This window comes from Oncorhynchus keta, chromosome 13 (assembly GCF_023373465.1).
Source record: "Oncorhynchus keta strain PuntledgeMale-10-30-2019 chromosome 13, Oket_V2, whole genome shotgun sequence".
NCBI lineage: Eukaryota > Metazoa > Chordata > Actinopteri > Salmoniformes > Salmonidae > Oncorhynchus > Oncorhynchus keta.
This window is the reverse complement of record NC_068433.1, coordinates 34,912,093-34,936,263: the sequence shown is the minus strand read 5'-3', so window position 1 is coordinate 34,936,263 and position 24,171 is coordinate 34,912,093. Positions and strand designations below refer to the sequence as shown.

Sequence of the window (24,171 nt, the reverse complement as noted above, 5' to 3'; positions counted from 1 at the left end):
TGTATTTGTCTTTGCCTGGGTTTCTTAGAGGGGTTGACGAGGACCCGGGGGAACCGAATCCCCCAATTCGCCAATTACTGAAACTTTTTTCTTCATCTCGTTCTATTATTTTTTTTCTATTTGTAGACTCTCACCCTCTTCATCTTCTTTCATTAGTTCCCCCTTAATAATGACCTTTGTACCAGTAGCTATTAAAGGGTATAAACCTTCTCTCACTTCCACACCACCTTCTTTAACTTCATAAGGTGGGGGAGCTGTAGAGTGAAGGGGCCCACATCCTGGGTCTCTCTTTTTACCTTGTTCTGCCACCCATTGACTCATCAAATGTTTCAACTGACTTTGAGCATAACATGTCTGTCCTTCAGTCTGAATGAGTCCCAACATAGTGGCTGACAGTATGGTAACCTTATTACTCTTCTTCTTAATGGCTTGCCTTCCCTTCACTATGTCTCTAATCACATCAGAATTAGTCTTATCAATTGTTCCTTTCACTGGATATCTGTACTTTCTTTGTTTGTCCATTTACAAAGCACCCAGTCCAGTTCAGTTTTCAAGTAGGGATATTTGTCCTGCAAATATTGTTTTGGACTAATATGTTTCATCGGTGTGGGACCCACTGTCTCTGCACTGTTTTGATTGAGTCTGTCATGGTTCTCTGATTTTGTTTTAATCAGGTTATATGTAATGTGGACTGAGTGACTTCTCTATGGTACTGTAGAAAAACCCAGTTCTATCCCCGTATACGTGTAGTAGAACCTAACATAGGATGATATACCCAACACAGTTCTATTTTCTCTAACCCCTCTTCTTCTTTAGTTTCACTACATTTATTCACTAACCACACTACTGTAAATGTTTCCACATATGTGTGGTAAATAACCACAATTGGTTTCAATTTTATTTTAACTTCAGTACGGGGGCTCTCCCTGTCTCCTCTTAGATGTAATGGAAGAGTAAACTCACAACATGTCTTTCCCAATACACAAATGTATCTCTTCTTGTACTAGTCTTAAAGACTTGTCTATACCAGTCTAGATTTATTTCAGGACAAAGACATTCTTGATATTGACTCGCATGTTTTCATTCACTGTTATCAAATACACTCCACTCATACAACAATTGTCCCACACCTAATACACTGGTCAAAAAAATAAAGGGAACACTTAAAAAAACACAATGTAAATCCAAGTCAATCACACTTCTGTGAAATCAAACTGTCCACTTAGGAAGCAACACTGATTGACAATACATTTCTCATGCTGTTGTGCAAATGGAATAGACAACAGGAGGAAATTATAGGCAATTAGAAAGACACCCCCAATAAAGGAGTGGTTCTGCAGGTGGTAACCACAGACCACTTCTCAGTTCCTATGCTTCCTGGCTGATGTTTTGGTCACTTGAATGCTGGCGGTGCTTTCACTCTAGTGGTAGCATGAGACGGAGTCTACAACCCACACAAGTGGCTCAGGGAGTGCAGCTCATCCAGGATGGCACATCAATGCAAGCTGTGGCAAGAAGGTTTGCTGTGTCTGTCAGCATAGTGTCCAGAGCATGGAGGCGCTACCAGGAGACAGGCCAGTACATCAGGAGACGCGGAGGAGGCCATAGGAGGGCAACAACCCAGCAGCAGGACCGCTACCTCCGCCTTTGTGCAAGGAGGAGCAGGAGGAGCACTGCCAGAGCCCTGCAAAATGACTTCCAGCAGGCCACAAAATGTGCATGTGTCTGCTCAAACGGTCAGAAACAGACTCCATGAGGGTGGTATGAAGGCCCGACGTCCACAGGTGGGTGTTGTGCTTACAGACCAACACTGTGCAGGACGTTTGGCATTTGCCAGAGAACACCAAGATTGGCAAATTCGCCACTGGCGCCCTGTGCTCTTCACAGATGAAAGCAGGTTCACACTGAGCACATGTGACAGACGTGACAGTCTGGAGACGCTGTGAAGAATGTTGCTGCCTGCAACATCCTCCAGCATGACCGGTTTGGAGGTGGGTCAGTCATGGTGTGGGGTGGCCGCACAGCCCTGCATGTGCTCGCCAGAGGTAGCCTGACTGCCATTAGGTACCGAGATGAGATCCTCAGACCCCTTGTGAGACCATATGCTGGTGCGGTCGGCCCTGGGTTCCTCCTAATGCAAGACAATGCTAGACCTCATGTGGCAGGAGTGTGTCAGCAGTTCCTGCAAGAGGAAGGCATTGATGCTATGGACTGGCCCACCCATTCCCCAGACCTGAATCCAATTGAGCACATCTGGGACATCATGTCTCGCTCCATCCACCAACACCACGTTGCACCACAGACTGTCCCGGAGTTGGCAGTTGCTTTAGTCCAGGTCTGGGAGGAGATCCCTCAGGAGACCATCCGCCACCTCATCAGGAGCATGCCCAGGCATTGTAGGGAGGTCATACAGGCACTTGGAGGCCACACACACTACTGAGCCTAATTTTGACTTGTTTTAAGGACATTACATCAAAGTCGGATCGGCCTGAAGTGTGGTTTTCCACTTTAATTTTGAGTGTGACTCCAAATCCAGACCTCCATGGGTTGATTAAATTTGATTTCCATTGATAATTTGTGTGATTTTGTTGTCAGCATATTCAACTATGGTAAATAAAAAAGTATTTAATAAGAATATTCCGTTATTTTAGTGTTCCCTTAATTTTTTTTGAGCAGTGTATATAACCCCACCAATTATACATATCAAAACAAAACCAATGCCTTCCCTCAGTAAGGACACCATGTGCATATAACACTTTCAATCACTTGTCACCCAGTACCTCAGTACTGACTTGGTTCATCCTAATCTGTAACCAAGTTCCTCACACCCAGTACTTTTCCATAATTGAGCTTTGCAAGCATACAATGGTCATATACAGTAATCATGGCATTGCTGTAGCCCCATCCGACCCCCAGGGTAACTCCCAACACAACCTATTTTTAAAAGAGCACAGCATGCAAAAAAACTGTAATTAGTCTAAAAAAATAAATAAACCTAGAGTAGTTACTAGTTAAAAGTTACTAGTTTATGCCGCAACCATTTGTGGTAGAGATGGAGGCATTCTGTCATTGCACCACACTATCACATGGGGGAGTTAGAACGCTGATGTATTGGTAGTCTAAACTGTGGCAATTAATGGAGACGTTTTTAGTCAGAGTTTCTCCTCTGGCACTGTAGTCCTGCATCAGGCAACAACAACAAAAACTGTTGGTGGTCCTGGAGTTAAGAGAGAACTTGGGTAAATACAATGGGGGAATTTCACTTGACATGTGGACTGACAATTTTTTTTTTTAAATAGGCACGGTGGGCTTTTGGTTTCTCTCCCTCTAAAAACAGAAATAAATATTTCTAAATAACAAACTGGCTTTATTTACAAATTGGTAAGAATGCCTCAACCCCACATTCAAGAATGGCCTTTTCCCCTTTATTCAGATTACAATTGCTCACTTTCAGTTATTTGAAACGACAATCTCCAAAAGATTGTTAGTATTATTATTATTAACCCTGCATTATAATTAGATAAAAGCCTTAGATATTCTCACAGATCAGATTTTCCCTAAAAAAATGCCCTTTAATTTAGAATCCTCCAATCCTATAAATATAATTATTGGTGGAGAGTCACATCACTGGAGGAGAGTCAGGCGGCATTGGCTGAGTTTAAGAGGGCAAGGGACGAGATGGAGTCACAATCCATGGCAGGCAAACATGCAGATGATTATTTCAACTACATTTTAGATGCAACAAGTTCGATCGGTTTTAAATCAGGAGACCTACAGTGCCATGAAAAAGTATTCATCCCCCGTGGCGTTATTCTTATATTGTTGCATTACAACCTGTAATTTAAATAGATTTTCATTTAGTTTTCATGTAATGGACATACACAAAATAGTTAAAATAGGTGTAGTTAAATATATATATAAAAAATATATTAAAAAAATGAAAAAGTGGTGAGTGCATACAGTTGAAGTCAGAAGTTTACATACACCTTAGTCAAATACATTTAAACTCAGTTTTTCACAATTCTTGACATTTAATCCTTGTAAAAATTCCCAGTCTTAGGTCAGTTAGGATCACCACTTTATTTTAAGAATGTGAAATGTCAGAATAATAGTAGAGAGGATTTAATTAAGCTTTTATTTCTTTCATCACATTCCCAGAAGTCAGAAGTTTACATACACTCAATTAGTATTTGGTAGCATTGCCTTTTAATTATTTAACTTGGGTCAAAAGTTTCAGGTAGCCTTCCACACGCTTCTTACAATAATTTTGGCCCATTCCTCCTGACAGAGCTGGTGTAAATGAGTCAGGTTTGTAGGCCTCCTTGCTCAGGGCTTTGTGATGGCCACTCCAATAACTTGACTTTGTTGTTCATAAGCCATTGTGCCACAACTTTGGAAGTATGCTTGGGATCACTGTTCATTTGGAAGACCCATTTGCGACCACGCTTAAACTTCCTGACTGATATCTTGAGATGTTGCTTCAATATATCCGCATAATTTTCCCCCCTCAAGATGCCATCTATTTTGTGAAGTGCACTAGTCCCTCCTGCAGCAAAGCACCCCCAACCACATGATGCTGCCACCCCCATGCTTCACGGTTGGGATGGTGTTCTTTGGCTTGCAAGCCTCCCCCCTTTTCCTCAAAACATAAAGATGGTCCTTATGGCCAAACAGCTCTATTTTTGTTTCATCAGACCAGAGAACATTTCTCCAAAAAGTACTATATTTGTCTCCATGTGCAGTTGCAAACCGTAGTCTAATTGTGATACATTGAATTATAAGTGAAGTAATCTATCTGTAAATAATTGTTGGAAAAATTACTTCTGTCATGGTCCTTCTGTGGCTCAGTTGGTAGAGCATGGCGCTTGTAACGCCAGGGTAGTGGGTTCAATTCCCGGGACCACCCATACGTAGAATGTATGCACACATGACTGTAAGTCGCTTTGGATAAAAGCGTCAGCTAAATGGCATATATTATGCACAAAGTAGATGTCCTAACCGACTTGCCGAAACTATAGTTTGTGAACAAGAAATTTGTGGAGGGGTTGAAAAACAAGTTTTAATGACTCCAACCTTGTAAATTTAGACTTCAACTGTATGTATTCACCCCCTTTGCGCATGAAGCCCCTAAATAAGATATGGTGCAACCAATTACCTTCAGAAGTCACATAATTAGTTTAATAAAGTCCACCTGTGTGCAATCTATGATCTCAGTATATATACACACACCTGTATATATAGGCATGTGGGAGACTCCCCAAAGGTATGGAAGAAGGTACTCTGGTCAGATGAGACTAAAATTGAGCATTTTGGCCAAGGAAAATGCTATGTTTCAGTCTTCCAGAGATTCGAGACTGGGACAGTCAATTTCTTCAACAAATGATCATAAATATCAAACCAGTTGTTTTGTTTAAGTATTAAGTATTAAAATACTAATTTAGTAATACAATTGTATGCAGAAGTTACCTTAGCTTTCTTGGGAACAGGCACAATGGTGGCCCTATTGAAGCATGTGGGAACAACAGACTGGGATAGGGATTGATTGAATATGTCCGTAAACACACCAGCCAGCTGGTCTGCGCATGCTCTGAGGGCGCGGCTGGGGATGCCGTCTGGGCCTGCAGCCTTGCGAGGGTTGACACGTTTAAATGTTTTCCTCACGTCGACTGCAGTGAAGGAGAGTCCGCATGTTTTAGTTGCGGGCCATGTCAGTGGCACTGTATTGTCCTCAAAGCGGGCAAAAAAGTTATTTAGTCTGCCTGGGAGCAAGACATCCTGGTCCGTGACGGGGCTGGTTTTCTATTTGTAATCCGTGATTGACTGTAGCCCCTGCCACATACCTCTTGTGTCTGAGCCGTTGAACTGATATTCTACTTTGTCTCTATACTGACGCTTAGCTTGTTTGATTGTCTTGCGGAGGGAATAGTTACACTGTTTGTATTCGGTCATGTTTCCAGTCACCTTGCCCTGATTAAAAGCAGTGGTTCGCGCTTTCAGTTTCACGCGAATGCTGCCATCAGTCCACGGTTTCTGGTTTGGGAATGTTTTAATCGTTGCTATGGGAACGACATCTTCAACGCACGTTCTAATGAACTCGCTCACCGAATCAGCGTATTTGTCAATGTTGTTGTCTGACGCAATACGGAACATATCCCAGTCCACGTGATGGAAGCAGTCTTGGAGTGTGGACTCAGATTGGTCGGACCAGCGTTGAACAGACCTCAGCGTGGGAGCTTCTTGTTTTAGTTTCTGTCTGTAGGCAGGGATCAACAAAATGGAGTCGTGGTCAGCTTTTCCGAAAGGAGAGCGGGGCAGGGCCTTATATGCGTCGCGGAAGTTGGAATAGCAATGATCCAAGGTTTTTCCAGCCCTGGTTGCGCAATCGATATGCTGATAAAATTTAGGGAGTCTTGTTTTCAGATTAGCCTTGTTAAAATCCCCAGCTACAATGAATGCAGCCTCCGGATATATGGATTCCAGTTTGCAAAGAGTCAAATAAAGTTTGTTCAGAGCCATCGATGTGTCTGCTTGGGGGGGAATATATACGGCTCGGTGAAAGGCAGAACACAGGATCCGCTTCGCGAAAGTCATATTCTTGGTCGTACTGATGGTGAGTTGACGCTGCTCTTATATTCAGTAGTTCTTCTCGACTGTATGTAATGAAACCTAAGATGACCTGGGGTACCAATGTAAGAAATAACACATAAAAAAACAAAAAACTGAATAGTTTCCTAGGAACGCGAAGCGAGGCGGCCATCTCTGTCAGCGCCGGAAGTATTGTCAAAGATTGCTGTATACCAGCGGAACCGATCCAACTTGAAGGAGCTGGAGCAATTTTGCCTTAAAGAATGGGCAAAAATCCCAGTGGCTAGATTTGCCAAGCTTATAGAGACATACCCAAAGAGACTTGCAGCTGAAATTGCTGCAAAAAGGTGGCTCTACAAAGTATTGACCTTGGGGGGTGAATAGTTATGCACGCTCAAGTTCTGTTTTTCTTGTCTTATTTCTTGTTTGTTTCACAAAAAAATATTTTGCATCTTTAAAGTGGTAGGCATGTTGTGTAAATTAAATGATACCAACCCCCCAAAAATCTATTTTTATTCCACGTTGTAAGGCAACAAAATAGAATGCCAAGGGGGTGAATACCTTCGCAAGCCACTGTACATGTAGAGATTAAAAAAATATTTGTAGATATACTGTAGGCCTACCATTTGCGACATGAGTCTCACTCGTGTTGAGTAATGTGCTGTTAAAAGTGTTGGTTTTATTTAACATTTATTTTACTACATAAAGGTCTACTTACTCTGCTTGTTCCAGTTTATACCCTCATTTGCAATGCAAAGGGGCAGCAGCGTAGCCTAGTGGTTAGAGACTAGTAACCGGAAGGTTGCAAGTTCAAACCCCCAAGCTGACAAAGTATTAATCTGTCGTTCTGCCCCTGAACAGGCAGTTAACCCACTGTTCCTAGGCCGTCATTGAAAATAAGAATTTGTTCTTAACTGACTTGCCTAGTTAAATAAAAAATAAAAAACCTTACAATGGGAATAAATGGAAGAGGCAAGTGGGCTGCCCACATGTTCAAGCACTGTTACCAGTCTGGTAATAAGAGTTGCCGATATAAGTTACTAATTTTTAATGGGGTAGAAACTGAATTTTTATTTATTAGGGATCCCAAGGCAGCAGTTAATGTGTTTGGACCCCTTAAATCACACAAAACAAAAGATAAAACAGTAATCACATAACATTTTTACATCCCTACATCTCTACAATACAAAATGTATTATACCACCATACAACAATGACGTGCACCAAGAAACCTTAAAGAAAGCATAGTGAAACATTAAACAAAGTGTTTTTGAAAACAGGTTCAGTCAGATGTAGCTGTGATGGGATCAGCACCTTTGACAATTCTGCTGAGGTCAATGCTGACTGGTCATATTGGGTGTTGCCTCTTTCTCGCCCTTATTTGGTCAAACATATATTGAATATCCACTCCTGACAGTACATAAATTATTTACTTAACTATTTGGAGGTTTCTATGAAGCATCACAGTCAAAGGTCATTTGCGATTGGTTGGTTGGTTTTGTTTACATAAGTTACCAGTTAGGTGACACTGATTATCCTTGTACAAAATACACCATACACCTCTGCCAAGAGTTAATTGGGAATGAGGTTAAACCTGAGTGAGATCGCACATTGGATGTGAGTTGTTCATGCTTAAGTACTTGCGCTCAAAATACAGACCTTTTCAATGGGCATATCATCAAAGAGCCGGAGAACATCTTTGTGTGTTGTTTACATATTTTTTTCTGTGATGAGAAAAGAAAGTGGTAAATGTAACTCCAACTGACGTTTTTATTACTACACATTGCGGTTGTTCACAGAATTGACTGGCTGACAAAATTTGGGGTAGGGTAAACCGTTTCTATTAGTGACAACTTCTAAACAGATCTGTTGCTGGTCCTGTGCGCTGCTCTCAATTTGAAAGAAGCACTACTTTTTGGACATCCAGCCAAAGTCTCTATATACTTACTTCAACATTCACTGCTACCCTGTGATCCAAACAGAATTCAGGCTGTTTCACTAGGATGAATTCAGTTTGGATTTAATACTACCACAAATTGTATCATCTTTGGTAATAATTTATAAAATAATCAAATAACCATCTGTTGCAATGATTGTGAATGGTTGCATTATGGATGTTTTTAAACCTCTGAACAGAAAGATGCTGATACAAATTAAGATGAATTTTACCACAATGCTCATTTCTGCAAAAGAAAAACAATAACAAATGCACCTGGGGGCAGTCAGTGTCGCCGTTATGCCGATTGCAGATCTCAGCTTTAAATGATTGCTATTGATATCATTGCCAAAATATCAATTTTGGCCTATTTATGTGAGCTGTAGTTTGTCTGTCTTTCTATATGCCACTTAATCTGTACACTCGAGGGCACATCACGGAGCTGTGTGTTGAGTTATTTTGAGGGGACAGCTAATTTACACTGTTATACAAGCTGTACACTCACTACTTTACATTGTAGCAAAGTGTCATTTCTTCAGTGTTGTCACATGAAAAGATATACTCATATTTACAAAAATGTGAGGGGTGTACTCACTTTTCTGATATACTGTAAATAAAAGGAAAAATAAAAATTGGCTTCATCAATAAGTGCATCGATGACATCGTCCCCAGTGACCGTACGTACATACCCCAACCAGAAGCCATGGATTACAGGCCACAACCGCACTGAGCTAAAGGCTAGAGCTGCTGCTTTCAAGGAGCTATGCTATTGGTCTATTAACTCAGTGTTTCCCAAACTCTGTCCCGGGTGCACGTTTTGGTTTTTGCCCTAGCACTAATCAGCTGATGCAAATGACTTCCTGATCATCAAACTTTGAATATTTGAATCAGCTGTGCAATGCGAAAGCAAAAAACTAAATGTGTACCTGGGGGGGCCCCAGGACCGAGTTTGGGAAAGCTTGTATTATCATACCGCCTGGTAAACTCCATCCCACCAATTATCATTTTCACATTATATTGATTTATTATTAAAACCCCTGGAAATATATAAAACACAGGAAATCTCATTTTTGACAGCACTGGCCTTTAATACATCACTCAAACATGGTCAAAGACGTATTGCTCGGGAAGGATGTTACTGTCAATTCTAAATTTGCAATTTAAATTTGTGTTGAATGTTTAGGCTGGCTTAAATCAATTGAAGCATTATTACATAATCAGTGATTGTGCAAATTATACATGTCTTTGCACTTCTTTCTTCATCTTTGGAATATGTTGTGTCCATCTTTAACCCATGAGGTACCCACTGCAGGGAAATATAAAAGGAAAGGTAGAGACAGATTAGAGTAGGCTTTCAACACGTGCGGTCAAAATTAACAAACAGGAGGATCCTCAATGACAAAACTTTAAATATTTGGCAGCAGTTCAGGTAAATAACTGATTGATATACACACTATATATACAAAAATATGTTGACACCCCCTTCAGCCATACCTGTTGCTGACAGGTGTATAAAATTGAGCACACAGCCATGCAATCTTCATAGACAAACTTTGACAAGAGAATGGCCTTTACTGAAGAGCTCAGTGACTTAACGTGGTACCGTCATAGGATGCCAATAAGTCAGTTCTTTAGATTTCTGCCTTGATAGAGCTTTAAGTGCTGTTATTGTGAAGTGGAAAAAAACTGTTTCAACACTCACTACAGAGTTCCAAACTGCCTCTTGAAACAACGTCAGCACAAGAACTATTCGTCGGGAGCTTCATGAAATGGGTTTCCATGGCTGAGCAGCAGCACACAAGCCTAAGATCACCATCGAGTGATGAATCGTGGAGGGCGCTTAACCAACGTGAGTTGAAAAATGCTCACTCACCATTAAACACAAATTTTATTTGAACAACAACGAGTAAAAGCTTGATGTTTCAGCATTTATCAATGGCCTTAATCAGAACATTTATTAAGCTGGCCCGATTCACAGGTCATAAGGGGTTTGAACTAGGTGAAAAACACCTCCTGGGTTTGAGCCAGGTGTCCAGTTCAAAGCTGAAAGCGAAGTCGGCTCAAAACAAAGTGATGCATGTCAAGCATGTGGAGTAATGACTTAGGATTCCCAGTTCACATGCAAAAGTGTTTGATCTTATTATAAAACGCATATGTGCTTTATCTGCCTTCAAGGACATTTTTTTTGGAACAAATACTTCATGGAAAATACGTGTTCCTGAACAATGCAATGATTTTACATCTTCACTATCTTTTGCTGTTGTAATTTGATTGCATAGCATTTTCCATTGCATTATTGTTTTCTAGTCTGTATTTTGCCTTTGACCACAGTACCTCTTACCCTGCGGACCTACTTGAATTGACTGCCACACCTCTCATTGGCACTGCCAGCTGAATAGAGTTCTCCCTAATTGTCTCCCCCCCATCCCTACATGTACTTGTCTATTCCCTCTGTCATTGTTCTGATGAAGGCTGTAATGTCAAGCTTTTAATAGTTGTTTAAATAAAATAATGAGTTTAATGGTGAGCGAGAATTGCGCCTTTTCCATTCCAATTATATCACATAATTTGAAATATGAGCATCACATTCTGCTAATGCAACAGCTCTAATTTTGATGACAACACTACTGTGCCTTGACAAGGGATGTTCCACTCAAAATACAGGTTTTTAGATATCCCACTGGGCACGCACAAAATTACGTTGAACCAACGTGGAATGGATGTTGACTTGACGTCGGTGCCCAATGGGATAGGCCTATATTTAGCTTCCTTCGATATTTGATAGTCTTAGGTGTTGTACCAAATGACCGCACCCTATTGGGGCGTAAGGTTGCCTAGTGGTTAGAGCGTTGGGCCAGTAACCGAAAGGTTGCTAGATCAAATCCCTGAGCTAACAAGGTAAAAATCGGTCGTTCCGCCCCTGAACAAGGCAGTTAACCCAGTCACCTAGGCCGTCATTGTAAATAAGAATTTGTTCTTAACGGACTTGCCTAGTTATATAAAGGATAAATTAAAACATTTAAAAAACATCCATATATAGTGCACTAGTTTTGCCAGGAAAGTATGGGCCCCGGTTAATAGTAGTGTACTATATAGGGAACAGGGTGCCATTTGGAGATACATCCATAGTGTTTTGCCAACATTATCATAGAGTCAAAAACAGTGGGTGTTTCTCTATATGCATACTACCGTGCTCCACACTCATGCGCCGAGTGCATTCCCCGAAGACTTTCTAGCGAGGACGAGTGTTGAGAACATATACAACATTACATTTGAGAATCACTTGCACTCCCCCTACTGTATTCTTACTCTGCACCTCCCTATTCACTAAATCTTCTTCCAGCCAAGACAATGGCAATAGAGAAAAAACAAGAAGTAAAATTATTGCTTTGTGTATAACTATCAGTTCCTTTGTCACATTTTGTTACAGCCTTATTCTAAACTGGATTAAATTGTTAAAAAAAAATAAAAAATACATCTACCTACCGTAATTGCTGGACTATTAAGCGTACCTGAATATAAACCGCACCCACTGAATTATTAAAAAATATGTATTTTGTACATAAATAAGCCGCACATGTCTATAAGCCGCAGGTGCCTACCGGTACATTGAAACAAATGAATTTTACACAGCCTTTAAATGAAACACGGCTTGTAACAAAAATTAAACAGTGGCCTACCAAGAAAGTCATTGGTCACTTATCTTCCTCCTCCTGTGCACTGAAACCACTGAAGCCATCTCCTTCGGTGTCGGAGTTGAATAGCCTCAGAATTGCTTCATCCGATGTTGGATCATTTTCATTGTCGCTCTCGTCACTTTCATCCGGAGGCAAATACCCCGCTGAGCTCATGCTGCCCCTTCAACACGCAGCAGTCCAGCCTTTCGAAACCCGTTGATGATAGTGGATTTTTCGACAATGCTCCACGCTGTCAGGACCCACTGGCAGACTTGACCATAAGTTGCTCTTCGCATGCGGCCCGTTTTAGTGAAGGATTTCTCCCCACTTGTCATCCAAGCCTCCCATTGAACAAGGAGCGCCACCTTAAATGCACGATTTACACTGATGTCGAGTGGCTGCAAATACTTTGGGCCATCTGCTTTTCTTCCCTCTGAAAGCTGTTGTCTTTTTGCACTGAGTCAGTTCCTCACGCTGCTTTCCAACGTCTTATCATCGACTCATTAAGGCCAAGCTCCCGTGCAGCAGCTCTATTTCCTTTTCCAACAGCCAGATCGATCGCCTTCAACTTGAAAGCTGCATCATATGCATTTCTCCGTGTCTTTGCTATGATGAGGGTGACAAAATTACTACCGTAATCAGAATGATGGGAAGTTTGAGCGCGCTCGATTTACGTCACATTATGTGACGGTGCACAGCTTTTTGGCGGCATGAATCCTGTGAAAGCGCCCAGACGGCATCCCCAGCTGCATCCTCAGAGCATGCGCAGACCAGCTGGCTGGTGTGTTAATGGACATATTCAATCAATCCCTATCCCAGTCTGTTGTTCCCACATGCTTCAAGAGGGCCACCATTGTTCCTGTTCCCAAGAAAGCTAAGGTAACTGAGCAAAAAGAACTACGGGGCGTAGCACTCACTTCCGTCATCATGAAGTGCTTTGAGAGAGTAGTCAAGGACCATATCACCTCCATCCTACCTGACACGCTAGACCCACTCCAATTTGCTTTCCGCCCCAATAGGTCCACAGACGACACAATCGCAACCACACTGCCCTAACCCTTCTGGACAAGAGGAATACCTACGTGAGAATGCTGTTCATCGACTACAGCTCAGCATTTAACACCATAGTGCCCTCCAACCTCGTCATCAAGCTCGAGACCCTGGGTCTCGACCCCACCCTGTGCAACTGGGAACTGGACTTCCTGACGGGCCGCCCCCAGGTGGTGAGGGTAGGTAATAACATCTCTACCCCGCTGATCCTCAACACTGGGGCCCCACAAGGGTGCGTTCTGAGCCCTCTCCTGTACAGAGGGAGCTCCCCCTTATCCACATCAACAGGTAAGTAGTGGAGAGGGTAGTAAGTTAAGTTCCTCGGCGTACACACCACGGACAAACTGAATTGGTCCACCCACACAGAAAGCGTTGTGAAGAAGGCGCAGAAGCGCCTCTTCAACCTCAGGAGGCTGCAGAAATTCGGCTTGTCACCAAAAGCACTCACAAACTTCTACAGATGCACAATCGAGAGCATCCTGTCGGGCTGTATCACCGCCTGGTACGGCAACTGCTCCGCCCACAACCGTAAGGCTCTCCAGAGGGTAGTGAGGTCTGCATAACGCATAACCGGGGGCAAACTCCCTGCCCTCCAGGACACCTACACCACCCGATGTCACAGGAAGGCCATAAAGATCATCAAGGACAACAACCACCCGAGCCACTGCCTGTTCACCCCGCTATCATCCAGAAGGCGAGGTCAGTACAGGGGCATCAAAGCAGGGACCGAGAGACTGAAAAACAGCTTCTATCTCAAGGCCATCAGATTGTTAAACAGCCACCACTAACATTGAGTGGCTGATGCCAACACAGTGACTCAACTCCAGCTCACTCTAATAATGGAAATTGATGTAAAAATGTATCACTAGCCACTTTAAAGAATGCCACTTAATATAATGTTTACATACCTTACATTACTCATGTATATACTGTACTCTATATCATCTACTGCGTCTTTATGTAATACATGTATCACTAGCCACTTTAAACTATGCCACTTTTATGTTTACATACCCTACATTACTCATCTCGTATGTACAGTGGGGGAAAAAAGTATTTAGTCAGCCACCAATTGTGTAAGTTCTCCACTTAAAAAGATGAGGCCTGTAATTTTCATCATAGGTACACTTTAACTATGACAGTCAAAATGAGAAAAAAATCCAGAAAATCACATTGTAGGATTTTTAATGAATTTATTTGCAAATTATGGTGGAAAATAAGTATTTGGTCACCTACAAACAAGCAAGATTTCTGGCTCTCACAGACCTGTAACTTCTTCTTTAAGAGGCTCCTCTGTCCTCCACTCGTTACCTGTATTAATGGCACCCGTTTGAACTTATCAGTATAAAAGACACCAGTCCACAAACTCAAACAGTCACACTCCAAACTCCACTATGGCCAAGACCAAAGAGCTGTCAAATGACACCAGAAACAAAATTGTAGACCTGCACCAGGCTGGGAAGACTGAATCTGCAATAGGTAATCAGCTTGGTTTGAAGAAATCAACTGTGGGAGCAATTATTAGGAAATGGAAGACATACAAGACCACTGATAATCTCCCTCGATCTGGGGCTCCATGCAAGATCTCACCCTGTGGGGTCAAAATGATGACAAGAACGGTGAGCAAAAATCCCAGAACCACACGGGGGGACCTAGTGAATGACCTGCAGAGAGCTGGGACCAAAGTAACAAAGCCTAGCATCAGTCACATAAATCCTGCAGTGCCAGACGTGTCCCCCTGCTTAAGCCAGTACATGTCCAGGCCCGTCTGAAGTTTGCTAGAGAGCATTTGGATGATCCAGAAGAAGATTGGGAGAATGTCATATGGTCAGATGAAACCAAAATATAACTTTTTGGTAAAAACTCAACTCGTCGTGTTTGGAGGACAAAGAATGCTTGTTGCCTCCAAAGAACACCATACCTACTGTGAAGCATGGGGGTGGAAACATCATGCTTTGGGGCTGTTTTTCTGCAAAGGGACCAGGACGACTGATCCGTGTAAAGAATGAATGGGGCCATGTATTGTGAGATTTTGAGTGAAAACCTCCTTCCATCAGCAAGGGCATTGAAGTGGCTGGGTCTTTCAGCATGACAATGATCCCAAACACACCGCCCGGGAAACGAAGGAGTGGATTCGTAAGAAGCATTTCAAGGTCCTGGAGTGGCCTAGCCAGTCTCCAGATCTCAACCCCATAGAAAATCTTTGGAGGGAGTTGAAAGTCCGTGTTGCCCAGCAACAGCCCCAAAACATCACTGCTCTAGAGGAGATCTGCATGGAGGAATGGCCAAAATACCAGCAACAGTGTGTGAAAACCTTGTGAAGACTTACAGAAAACGTTTGACCTCTGTCATTGCCAACAAAGGGTATATAACAAAAGTATTGAGATAAACTTTTGTTATTGACCAAATACTTATTTTCCACCATAATTTGCAAATAAATTCATTAAAAATCCTACAATGTGATTTTCTGGATTTTTTTTTCTCATTTTGTCTTTCATAGTTGAAGTGTACCTATGATGAAAATTATACAGGCCTCTCTCATCTTAAGTGGGAGAACTTGCACAATTGGTGGCTGACTAAATACTTTTTTGCCCCACTGTACATCTTTTGAGTGGTTGTGCAACACCCACACATCCATCTCAACCATCCTATCAAGAGTGTTGCTTGCGTTGTGACGATTAGGTCGTCTTCAAACTAGACAAACAAATGTTTAAAAAACGCAGCAACTTAATGGTTTTCAATGGGAGCAGTGTGTTGGGGAAGGGCCTAGGTTTGTGTTGTGCTGTCCATCAGAAAATAGCTAATTTCTCCTCACCCCACAGACATTAGTTGCATGTGTTTTGGTTTGGAGGTATCCTAATAAATCTTCACAAGACATTACTTACGGCAGTTTCATTCTCATGAACACCCTGGCCATGAAGAAGCTGAGCAGGACGCTTACAAAACCAATGAACAGCAGGAGGAAGCGGTTGAGTTTAGGGATGTTTGGGGCATTGGAGCGATCCAGGATTATGAAGCCCAAGCCTCCCATAGTGAAGAGGAAACTGGAGGCCAACCCTTCCATGATGTACTGGCCATTCACTCTTCATGTGAAAGAGAACAAATAAAGTGTTCATGACTACCCCCTTTACATATTTGGCAATACAATGCAGATAATTATGATAAATGGGGTAAATGATGGCCCAAAGCATTGACAATGCAGGAACAACATACACTGGCAAAGGGGCAGCGTACTTACCTGTATGCCAAAAACGCAACAGGCCGCTGGTGCCCATGTTCATCAGTCATTGAACCCACACTAGGTGGTTCCACAATGACATCGTAGATGATGCCTGCAGATGGGAGAGAGACACGATGAAAGCCCTTCAAAATATTTAGCTAAAGTAACTAGATAGAAAATCAATAGTTAGCTATGCATTGCATGGTAAACGTGATGTGCGAGGGCAAAAGAAGGTGCAATGCTAGCCCAGACCATCTGAGCTGGCTTTCTTCAAGTAGCCTATACAAATCGCCTAATAAATGACTCAAGGTTCATTAGCCACAGTGTGGGGGAAGCTACTCTTAGAATATAGTTTAACATTACCTAGTGTAATTAATCAGGCTGTAATACACAATTGGTATATACAGCCTGAAATGAATTCTTGCAAAATCTTGTAAAATGTTAATTACAAGCCAGTATGTTGAATAAAATTAAATTTGAAGTTAACTCCTTCAGCTGCTCAAAATGACAAATTATCCACAGTATTGTTTACCCGACTTTTTAAGAGTGCCTGTAGTTATATAGTTAGGTATAAGAGGTCAACCGGTTAATCGGAATGGCCGATTTAACTAGGCAAGTCAGTTAAGAACACATTCTTATTTTCAATGATGGCCTAGGAACGGTGGGTGAACTGCCTTGTTCAGGGGCAGAATGACAGATTTTTACCTTGTCAGCCCGGGGATTCAATCTTGCAACCTTACAGTTAACTAGTCAAACTCTCTAACCACCTGATTACATTGCACTCCACGAGGAGCCTGCCTGTTACGCAAATGCAGTATGCCAAGGTAAGTTGCTAGCTATCATTAAACTTATATTATAAAAAACAATCATTCAATCATAATCACTAGTTAACTACACATGGTTGATGATATTACTAGTTTATCTAGCGTGTCCTGCGTTGCATATAATCGATGCGGTGCGTATTCGTGAAAAAGGACTGTCGTTGCTCCAATGTGTACCTAACCATAAACATCAATGCCTTTCTTAAAATCAATGCACAGAAGTATATATTTTTAAACCTGCATATTTAGCTAAATCAATCAAGAGCATCCCAAACATGTTCAATGGGCTATGGAAGAACTAGGACATTTTCAGCTTCCAGGAATTGTGTTCAGATCCTTGTGACATGGGGCCGGGCATTATCATGCTGAAACATGAGGTGATGGAGGACAAATGGCGCGACAGTGGGCCTCGAAATCCCATCACAGTATCTCTGTGCATTCAAATTGCCATCACTAAAATGCAATTGTGTTCAAATCAAATCAAATCAAATTTATTTATATAGCCCTTCGTACATCAGCTGATATCTCAAAGTGCTGTACAGAAACCCAGCCTAAAACCCCAAACAGCAAACAATGCAGGTGTAAAAGCACGGTGGCTAGGAAAAACTCCCTAGAAAGGCCAAAACCTAGGAAGAAACCTAGAGAGGACCCGGGCTATGTGGGGTGGCCAGTCCTCTTCTGGCTGTGCCGGGTAGAGATTATAACAGAACATGACCAAGATGTTCAAATGTTCATAAATGACCAGCATGGTCGAATAATAATAAGGCAGAACAGTTGAAACTGGAGCAGCAGCACAGTCAGGTGGACCGGGGACAGCAAGGAGCCATCATGTCAGGTAGTCCTGGGACATGGTCCTAGGGCCCAGGCCAGTTGTTCGTTGTGTGTTGCTTATAACTGACCATACCATAACCCCACCGCCACCATTGGGCACTCTGTTCACAATGTTGCCATCAGCAAACCGCTCGCCGACACAACGCCATACATGTGGTCTGCGGTTGTACGTACTGCCAAATTCTCTAATACAGCGTTGGAGGCGGCTTATGGTAAAGAAATTAACATTCAATTCTCTGGCAACAGCTCTGGTGGACATTCCTGCAGTCCGCATGCCATTTGCACACTCCCTCAACTTGAGACATCTGTGGCATTGTGTTGTGTGACAAAACTGCACATTTTAGAGTGGCCTTTTGTCCCCAGCACAAGGTGCACCTGTGTAATAATCATGCTGTTTAACTTCTTTGGGATAGGGGCCAGCATTTTCACTTTTGGATGAATAGCGTGCCCAGAGTGAACTGCCTCCTACTCAGTCCCAGATGCTAATATATGCATATTATTAGTAGTATTGGATAGAAAACACTCCAAAGTTTCTAAAACTGTTTGAATGATGTCTGAGTATAACAGAACTCATATGGCAGGCAAAAACATGAGAAAAAAATCCAAACAGGAAGTGGGAAGTCTGAGGTTTGTAGTATTTTAACTCCCCCCTATTGAATAGACAGTGGGATATATATTTTGAGATTTCTGTTGATTTGTAATTGGCGCCCTGCAATTTCATTGGCTGTTGGCGAGGGGTTCCTCCTAGACAGGTTAATCAGCTTCTTGATATGCCACACCTGTCAGTTGGATGGATTGTCTTGGCAAAGGAGAAATGCTCACTAACAGGGATGCATGCAAATTTGTCCCAAATAATTAAAGAAAAATAAGCTTTTTGTGCATATGGAAAATTTCTGGGATGTTTTATTTCGGCTCATGAAACATGGGATTAACACTGTATATGTTGCGTTTATATGTTTGCTCAGTGTAGCTATTGAACCAAGCATGCCATGGCTTTGAACATAGTATATTCTGAACGAGGGAGAACAATCCACACGTTGAGTGATTTCTTAATTTATACAACAACAAAAAAAAATAGCTAGGTGTGGATTGTTCTCCCTCATCTGATTCAGAATATACAATGTTCATTGTCATGGCAAAATTGAGGAGAACTGAATATCCAATATAAAACGTATTTTAACTCTGTGCTGAACCAAATCATGTACAGTGCATTCGGAAAGTAATCAGACCCCTCGATACCCGACAATGACAAAGCGAAAACATAATTTTTTATTTTAGGAAATACCTTATGTAAATAAGTATTCAGACCCTTTACTATGAGACTCGAAATTGAGCTCAGGTGCATCCGGTTTTCAATGATCATCCTTGAGATGTTTCTACAACTTGGAGTCCACGTGTGGTAAATTCAATTGATTGGACTTAACCTGTTACTTCTACCCCCTACTTTTTCGAACATACTGTTAAAAATCGCGCAACATTTCAGCGCCCTGCTACTCATGCCAGGAATATAGTATATGCATATGATTAGTATGTGTGGATAGAAAACACTCAGACGTTTATAAAACTGGTTAAATAACGGCTATGACTATAACAGAACTTGCGTTTCATCGAAAAGTGCAGGAAAATCTGATCACTGAAAATGGGAAAATATATCCATGCGCCACTTCAACCCATTGTTAAACGTGAACCACATTAAATGGATCCGAGGTTGCAATACCTACAGCTTCCACACGATGTCAACAGTCTTGTCATTTGCCTACGATTTGTTTCTTGGTCAAACAGACACGAGGCAGCGCAGTTCTTCCGGTCTCCGACCGGATATTTTGGTTGAGATTTACCCGGACATTATTTCCAGACGTACAGCTATAGAATATACATCGCCTCGTGATCAATTTGATCGCTTATTAACGTTTACTAATACCTAAAGTTGCATTACAAAAGTATTTCGAAGTGTTTTGTGAAAGTTTATCGTTGACTTTTTTAATTTAAAAAAATGACGTTACGTTATAAAACGCTATTTTTTTCGTTGATCACACAGTCTTCATAGATCGATATCTAGGCTATATATGGACCGATTTAATCGGAAAAAAAGACCCAATAGTGATGTTTATGGGACATCTAGGAGTGCCAACAAAGAAGATGGTCAAAGTTTTATATTGTTTTATATTTTATTTGTGCGTTTTGTGTAGCGCCGACTATGCTAATTATTTTGTTTACGTCCCCTGCGGGTCTTTTGGGGTGTTACATGCTATCAGATAATAGCTTCTCATGCTTTCCCCGAAAAGCATTTTAAAAATCTGACTTGTTGCCTCGATTCACAACGAGTGTAGCTTTAATTCAGTACCCTGCATGTGTATTTTAATGAACGTTTGAGTTTTAACGAGTGCTATTCGCATTTAGCGTAGCGCAATTTGCATTTCCAGATGTCTAGATGGGACGCCTGCGTGTCGGGTAGGAGCAAGAGGTTAATTTGGAAAGGCCTTTCTATACAAGGTCCCACAGTTGACAGTGCATGTCAGAGCAAAAACCGAGCCATGGGGTCGAAGGAATTGTCCGTAGAGCTCCGAGACAGTATTTTGTTGAGGCATACATCTGGGAAAGGGTACCAAAACAGTTCTGCAGCATTGAAGGTCCCCAAGAACATAGTGGCCTCCATCATTCTTAAAATGGAAGAAGTTTGGAACCACCAAGAGGTGGCCGCCCAGCCGAGATGAGCAATCGGGGGAGAAGGGCCTTGGTCAGGGACGTGACCAAGAACCTGATGGTCACTAGCAGTTGCTCCAGAGTTTCTCTGTGGAGATCCGACAACCTTCCAGAAGGACAACCATCTCTGCAGCACTCCAGCAATCAGGCCTTTATGGTAGTGACCAGACAAATGCCACTCCTGAGTAAAAGGCACATGACAGCCGGCATAGAGTTTGCCAAAAGGTACCTAAAGAGTCTCAAACAATGAGAAACAAGATTATATGGTCGGATAAAACCCTGATTGAACTCTTTGGCCTGAATGCCAAGTGTCACATCTGGAGGAAACCTGCCACCATCCCTACGGTGAAGCACGGTGGTGGCAGCATCATGCTGTGGGGATGTTTTTCAGCGGCAGGGACTGGGAGGCTAGTCAAGATCGAGGGAAAGATGAACGGAGCAAAGTACAGAGATCCTTGATGAAAGCCTGCTCCAGAGCTCCTCTGTCCAGGCTCCTCTGCTGCTCCAGGCTCCTCTGTCCTCCACTCGTTACCTGTATTAATGGCACCTGTTTGAACTTGTTATCAGTAAAAAAGACACCTGTCCACATCCTCAAACAGTCACACTCCAAACTCCACTATGGCCAAGACCAAAGAGCTGTCAAATGACACCAGAAACAAAATTGTAGACCTGCACCAGGCTGGGAAGACTGAATCTGCAATAGGTAATCAGCTTGGTTTGAAGAAATCAACTGTGGGAGCAATTATTAGGAAATGGAAGACATACAAGACCACTGATAATCTCCCTCGATCTGGGGCTCCACGCAAGATCTCACCCCGTGGGGTCAAAATGATCACAAGAACAGTGAGCAAAAATCCCAGAACCACACGGTGGGACCTGGTGAATGACCTGCAGAGAGCTGGGACCAAAGTAACAAAGCCTACCATCAGTAACACACTATGCCGCCAGGGACTCAAATCCTGCAGTGCCAGACGTGTCCCCCTGCTTAAGGCAGTACATGTCCAGGCCCGTCTGAAGTTTGCTAGAGAGCATTTGGATGATCCAGAAGAAGATTGGGAGAATGTCATATGGTCAGATGAAACCAAAATATAACTTCTTGGTAAAAACTCAACTCGTCGTGTTTGGAGGACAAAGAATGCTGAGTTGCATCCAAAGAACACCATACCTACTGTGAAGCATGGGGGTGGAAACATCATGCTTTGGGGCTGTTTTTCTGCAAAGGGACCAGGACGACTGATCCGTGTAAAGGAAAGAATGAATGGGGCCATGTATCGTGAGATTTTGAGTGAAAACCTCCTTCCATCAGCAAGGGCATTGAAGATGAAACGTGGCTGGGTCTTTCAGCATGACAATGATCCCAAAAACACCGCCCGGGCAACGAAGGAGTGGAGCGCATTTCAAGGTCCTGGAGTGGCCTTGCCAGTCTCCAGATCTCAACCCCATAGAAAATCTTTGCAGGGAGTTGAAAGTCCGTGTTGCCCAGCAACAACCCCAAAACATCACTGCTCTAGAGGAGATCTGCATGGTGGAATGGGCCAAAATACCAGCAACAGTGTGTGAAAACCTTGTGAAGACTTACAGAAAACGTTTGACCTCTGTCATTGCCAACAAAGGGTATATAAGAAATTATTGAGGTAAGTATTTGGTCAATAACAAAAGTTTATTTTCCACCATAATTTGCAAATAAATAAATAAAAAATCCATACATATACACAAATACATCCATACACACATAAAAGGAAATATTACATTTACATTGGTTACAATTATTATTTTATGTAATGTTTGCTTTGTCTTTATGGCGTATTGTGTGTAGATTGAGGGGGGGGGGGGACAATTTAATCCATTTTAGAATAGGGCTGCAACGTAACCAAAATGTGGAAAATGTCAAAGGGTCTGAATACTTTACGAATGCACTGTACTTATGGGCTCGCAAAAGGTTGAGTAAACAATACTTCCTTGTAGATATTGTCTAATTTCTAGCAGCTGAAGGACAAACCACACAAATAAACAGGTATAGTATGTTAAAATGTAATTGCATTTAACATTCTAGCTTGTAAGGAACATTTACATGATTTTGCAGGTATTGGTTTTATTGTTTATACCAATTAAGTGTGTATTACTGCCTGATTAATAAGACTCGAAATTACCAAGCTACCAATTACTTAATAGACACACAGTAAAGCTACCCTTTGTTTAACTAAAGTTACTTTAAAAAAAATTGTTCACTAGCTACATCAAAAAAAAGTTCAACATTACTGCACAAACATGGGTGTGCTTGGAAAAAGCAGATTTGGTTGATGGTTGGCACAAAACTGGTTTGTAATGTTAATTGTGTGTTCTTATGAAATCCCTTCATTTTTGCAACACCGATTAGCCGATTGTATTGGTCTGACTGCATGTACTGTTTTTTCCTCAATGTGTATGTTAACTAAATAATTTTGCATAAATTACAAATCCTGGAGTTAAGTAGTTAAACTCAACTCCAAGATTTAAGATAGAGTTTAGCAATGATTGATGTGGGCACACTGGAGCTGACATCACACATCACATATATTGGATTTCAGCACCCTAAGAATATCCCACAATTACACACATTTATACATATAAAACAACGAAATGTTGTGTGACGGGGTGCCAGTCCAGCCACACTAGTCACCACTCAACTCCATCGTAAATCGTTGAGTCGACTAAGACTAGTTGAGTATCCCAGCTATCGCTAACTGCATACAATACTTGTGATTGTTGAATATCGTTTTTAACACATAGCTAGTTAGATGGACGTAACTTGGTTTATAACGTTACAGCCAAAGCAAAGCATGTTTGGGGCTGTATTAAACATGATCTGTTACAGCTAGCAGCAGTGTTCGACAACTTACCTCCAGTAATGAGAAAGTACGATACAATAACGATCGCATAGACTGTCATAGCAGAGGGCATGTGCAACCATGACGGCTTTTTGAGTTTTATATTTGGACATTCCAACACTGCGAAAGGTATACCATATAACGTCTCCATAATTCAAAACGAATGTACTCTTTCGGTAAACAGATTTCTGGTTTCTGTCCGTAACGTCGACGTGTCCAGGAAGTACCGAAAATCGAGTGCGTTGATAAACACTTAATAAGTCAGTGCCATTATTTGAATTAGAAAATGTATTTCATGAATCGAAAAATGTCATATCCAAAATCACTGTACCCGAATACTGACAAAGGGTGACTAACGATCTATTTTACTTTGAAATGGGTCATTTATCTGGTAAGACCTTCGCGGTGACGTAGATGTTGTGCGACAATCAACGGTTATAGCGCAAACCCTTTTGTTCTAATCTACCCCCATCAGTGTTTC

At 41.9% G+C, this 24,171-nt stretch overlaps 1 protein-coding gene across 1 annotated transcript; it reads right to left on the bottom strand.

Moving 5' to 3' along the window:
• Positions 1 to 9,585: 9,585 nt before the first annotated feature.
• Positions 9,586 to 24,094, bottom strand: LOC118392246 (oligosaccharyltransferase complex subunit ostc). Its single transcript, XM_035784030.2, has 4 exons — positions 23,703 to 24,094; positions 16,487 to 16,580; positions 16,134 to 16,331; positions 9,586 to 9,827 (listed from the first exon to the last, which is right to left on the bottom strand). The coding sequence occupies exons 1-4, from the start codon at positions 23,839 to 23,841 to the stop codon at positions 9,809 to 9,811; spliced, it is 450 nt and encodes a 149-aa protein (XP_035639923.1). The 5' UTR covers positions 23,842 to 24,094; the 3' UTR covers positions 9,586 to 9,808.
• Between the last annotated feature and the right edge of the window lie 77 nt (positions 24,095 to 24,171).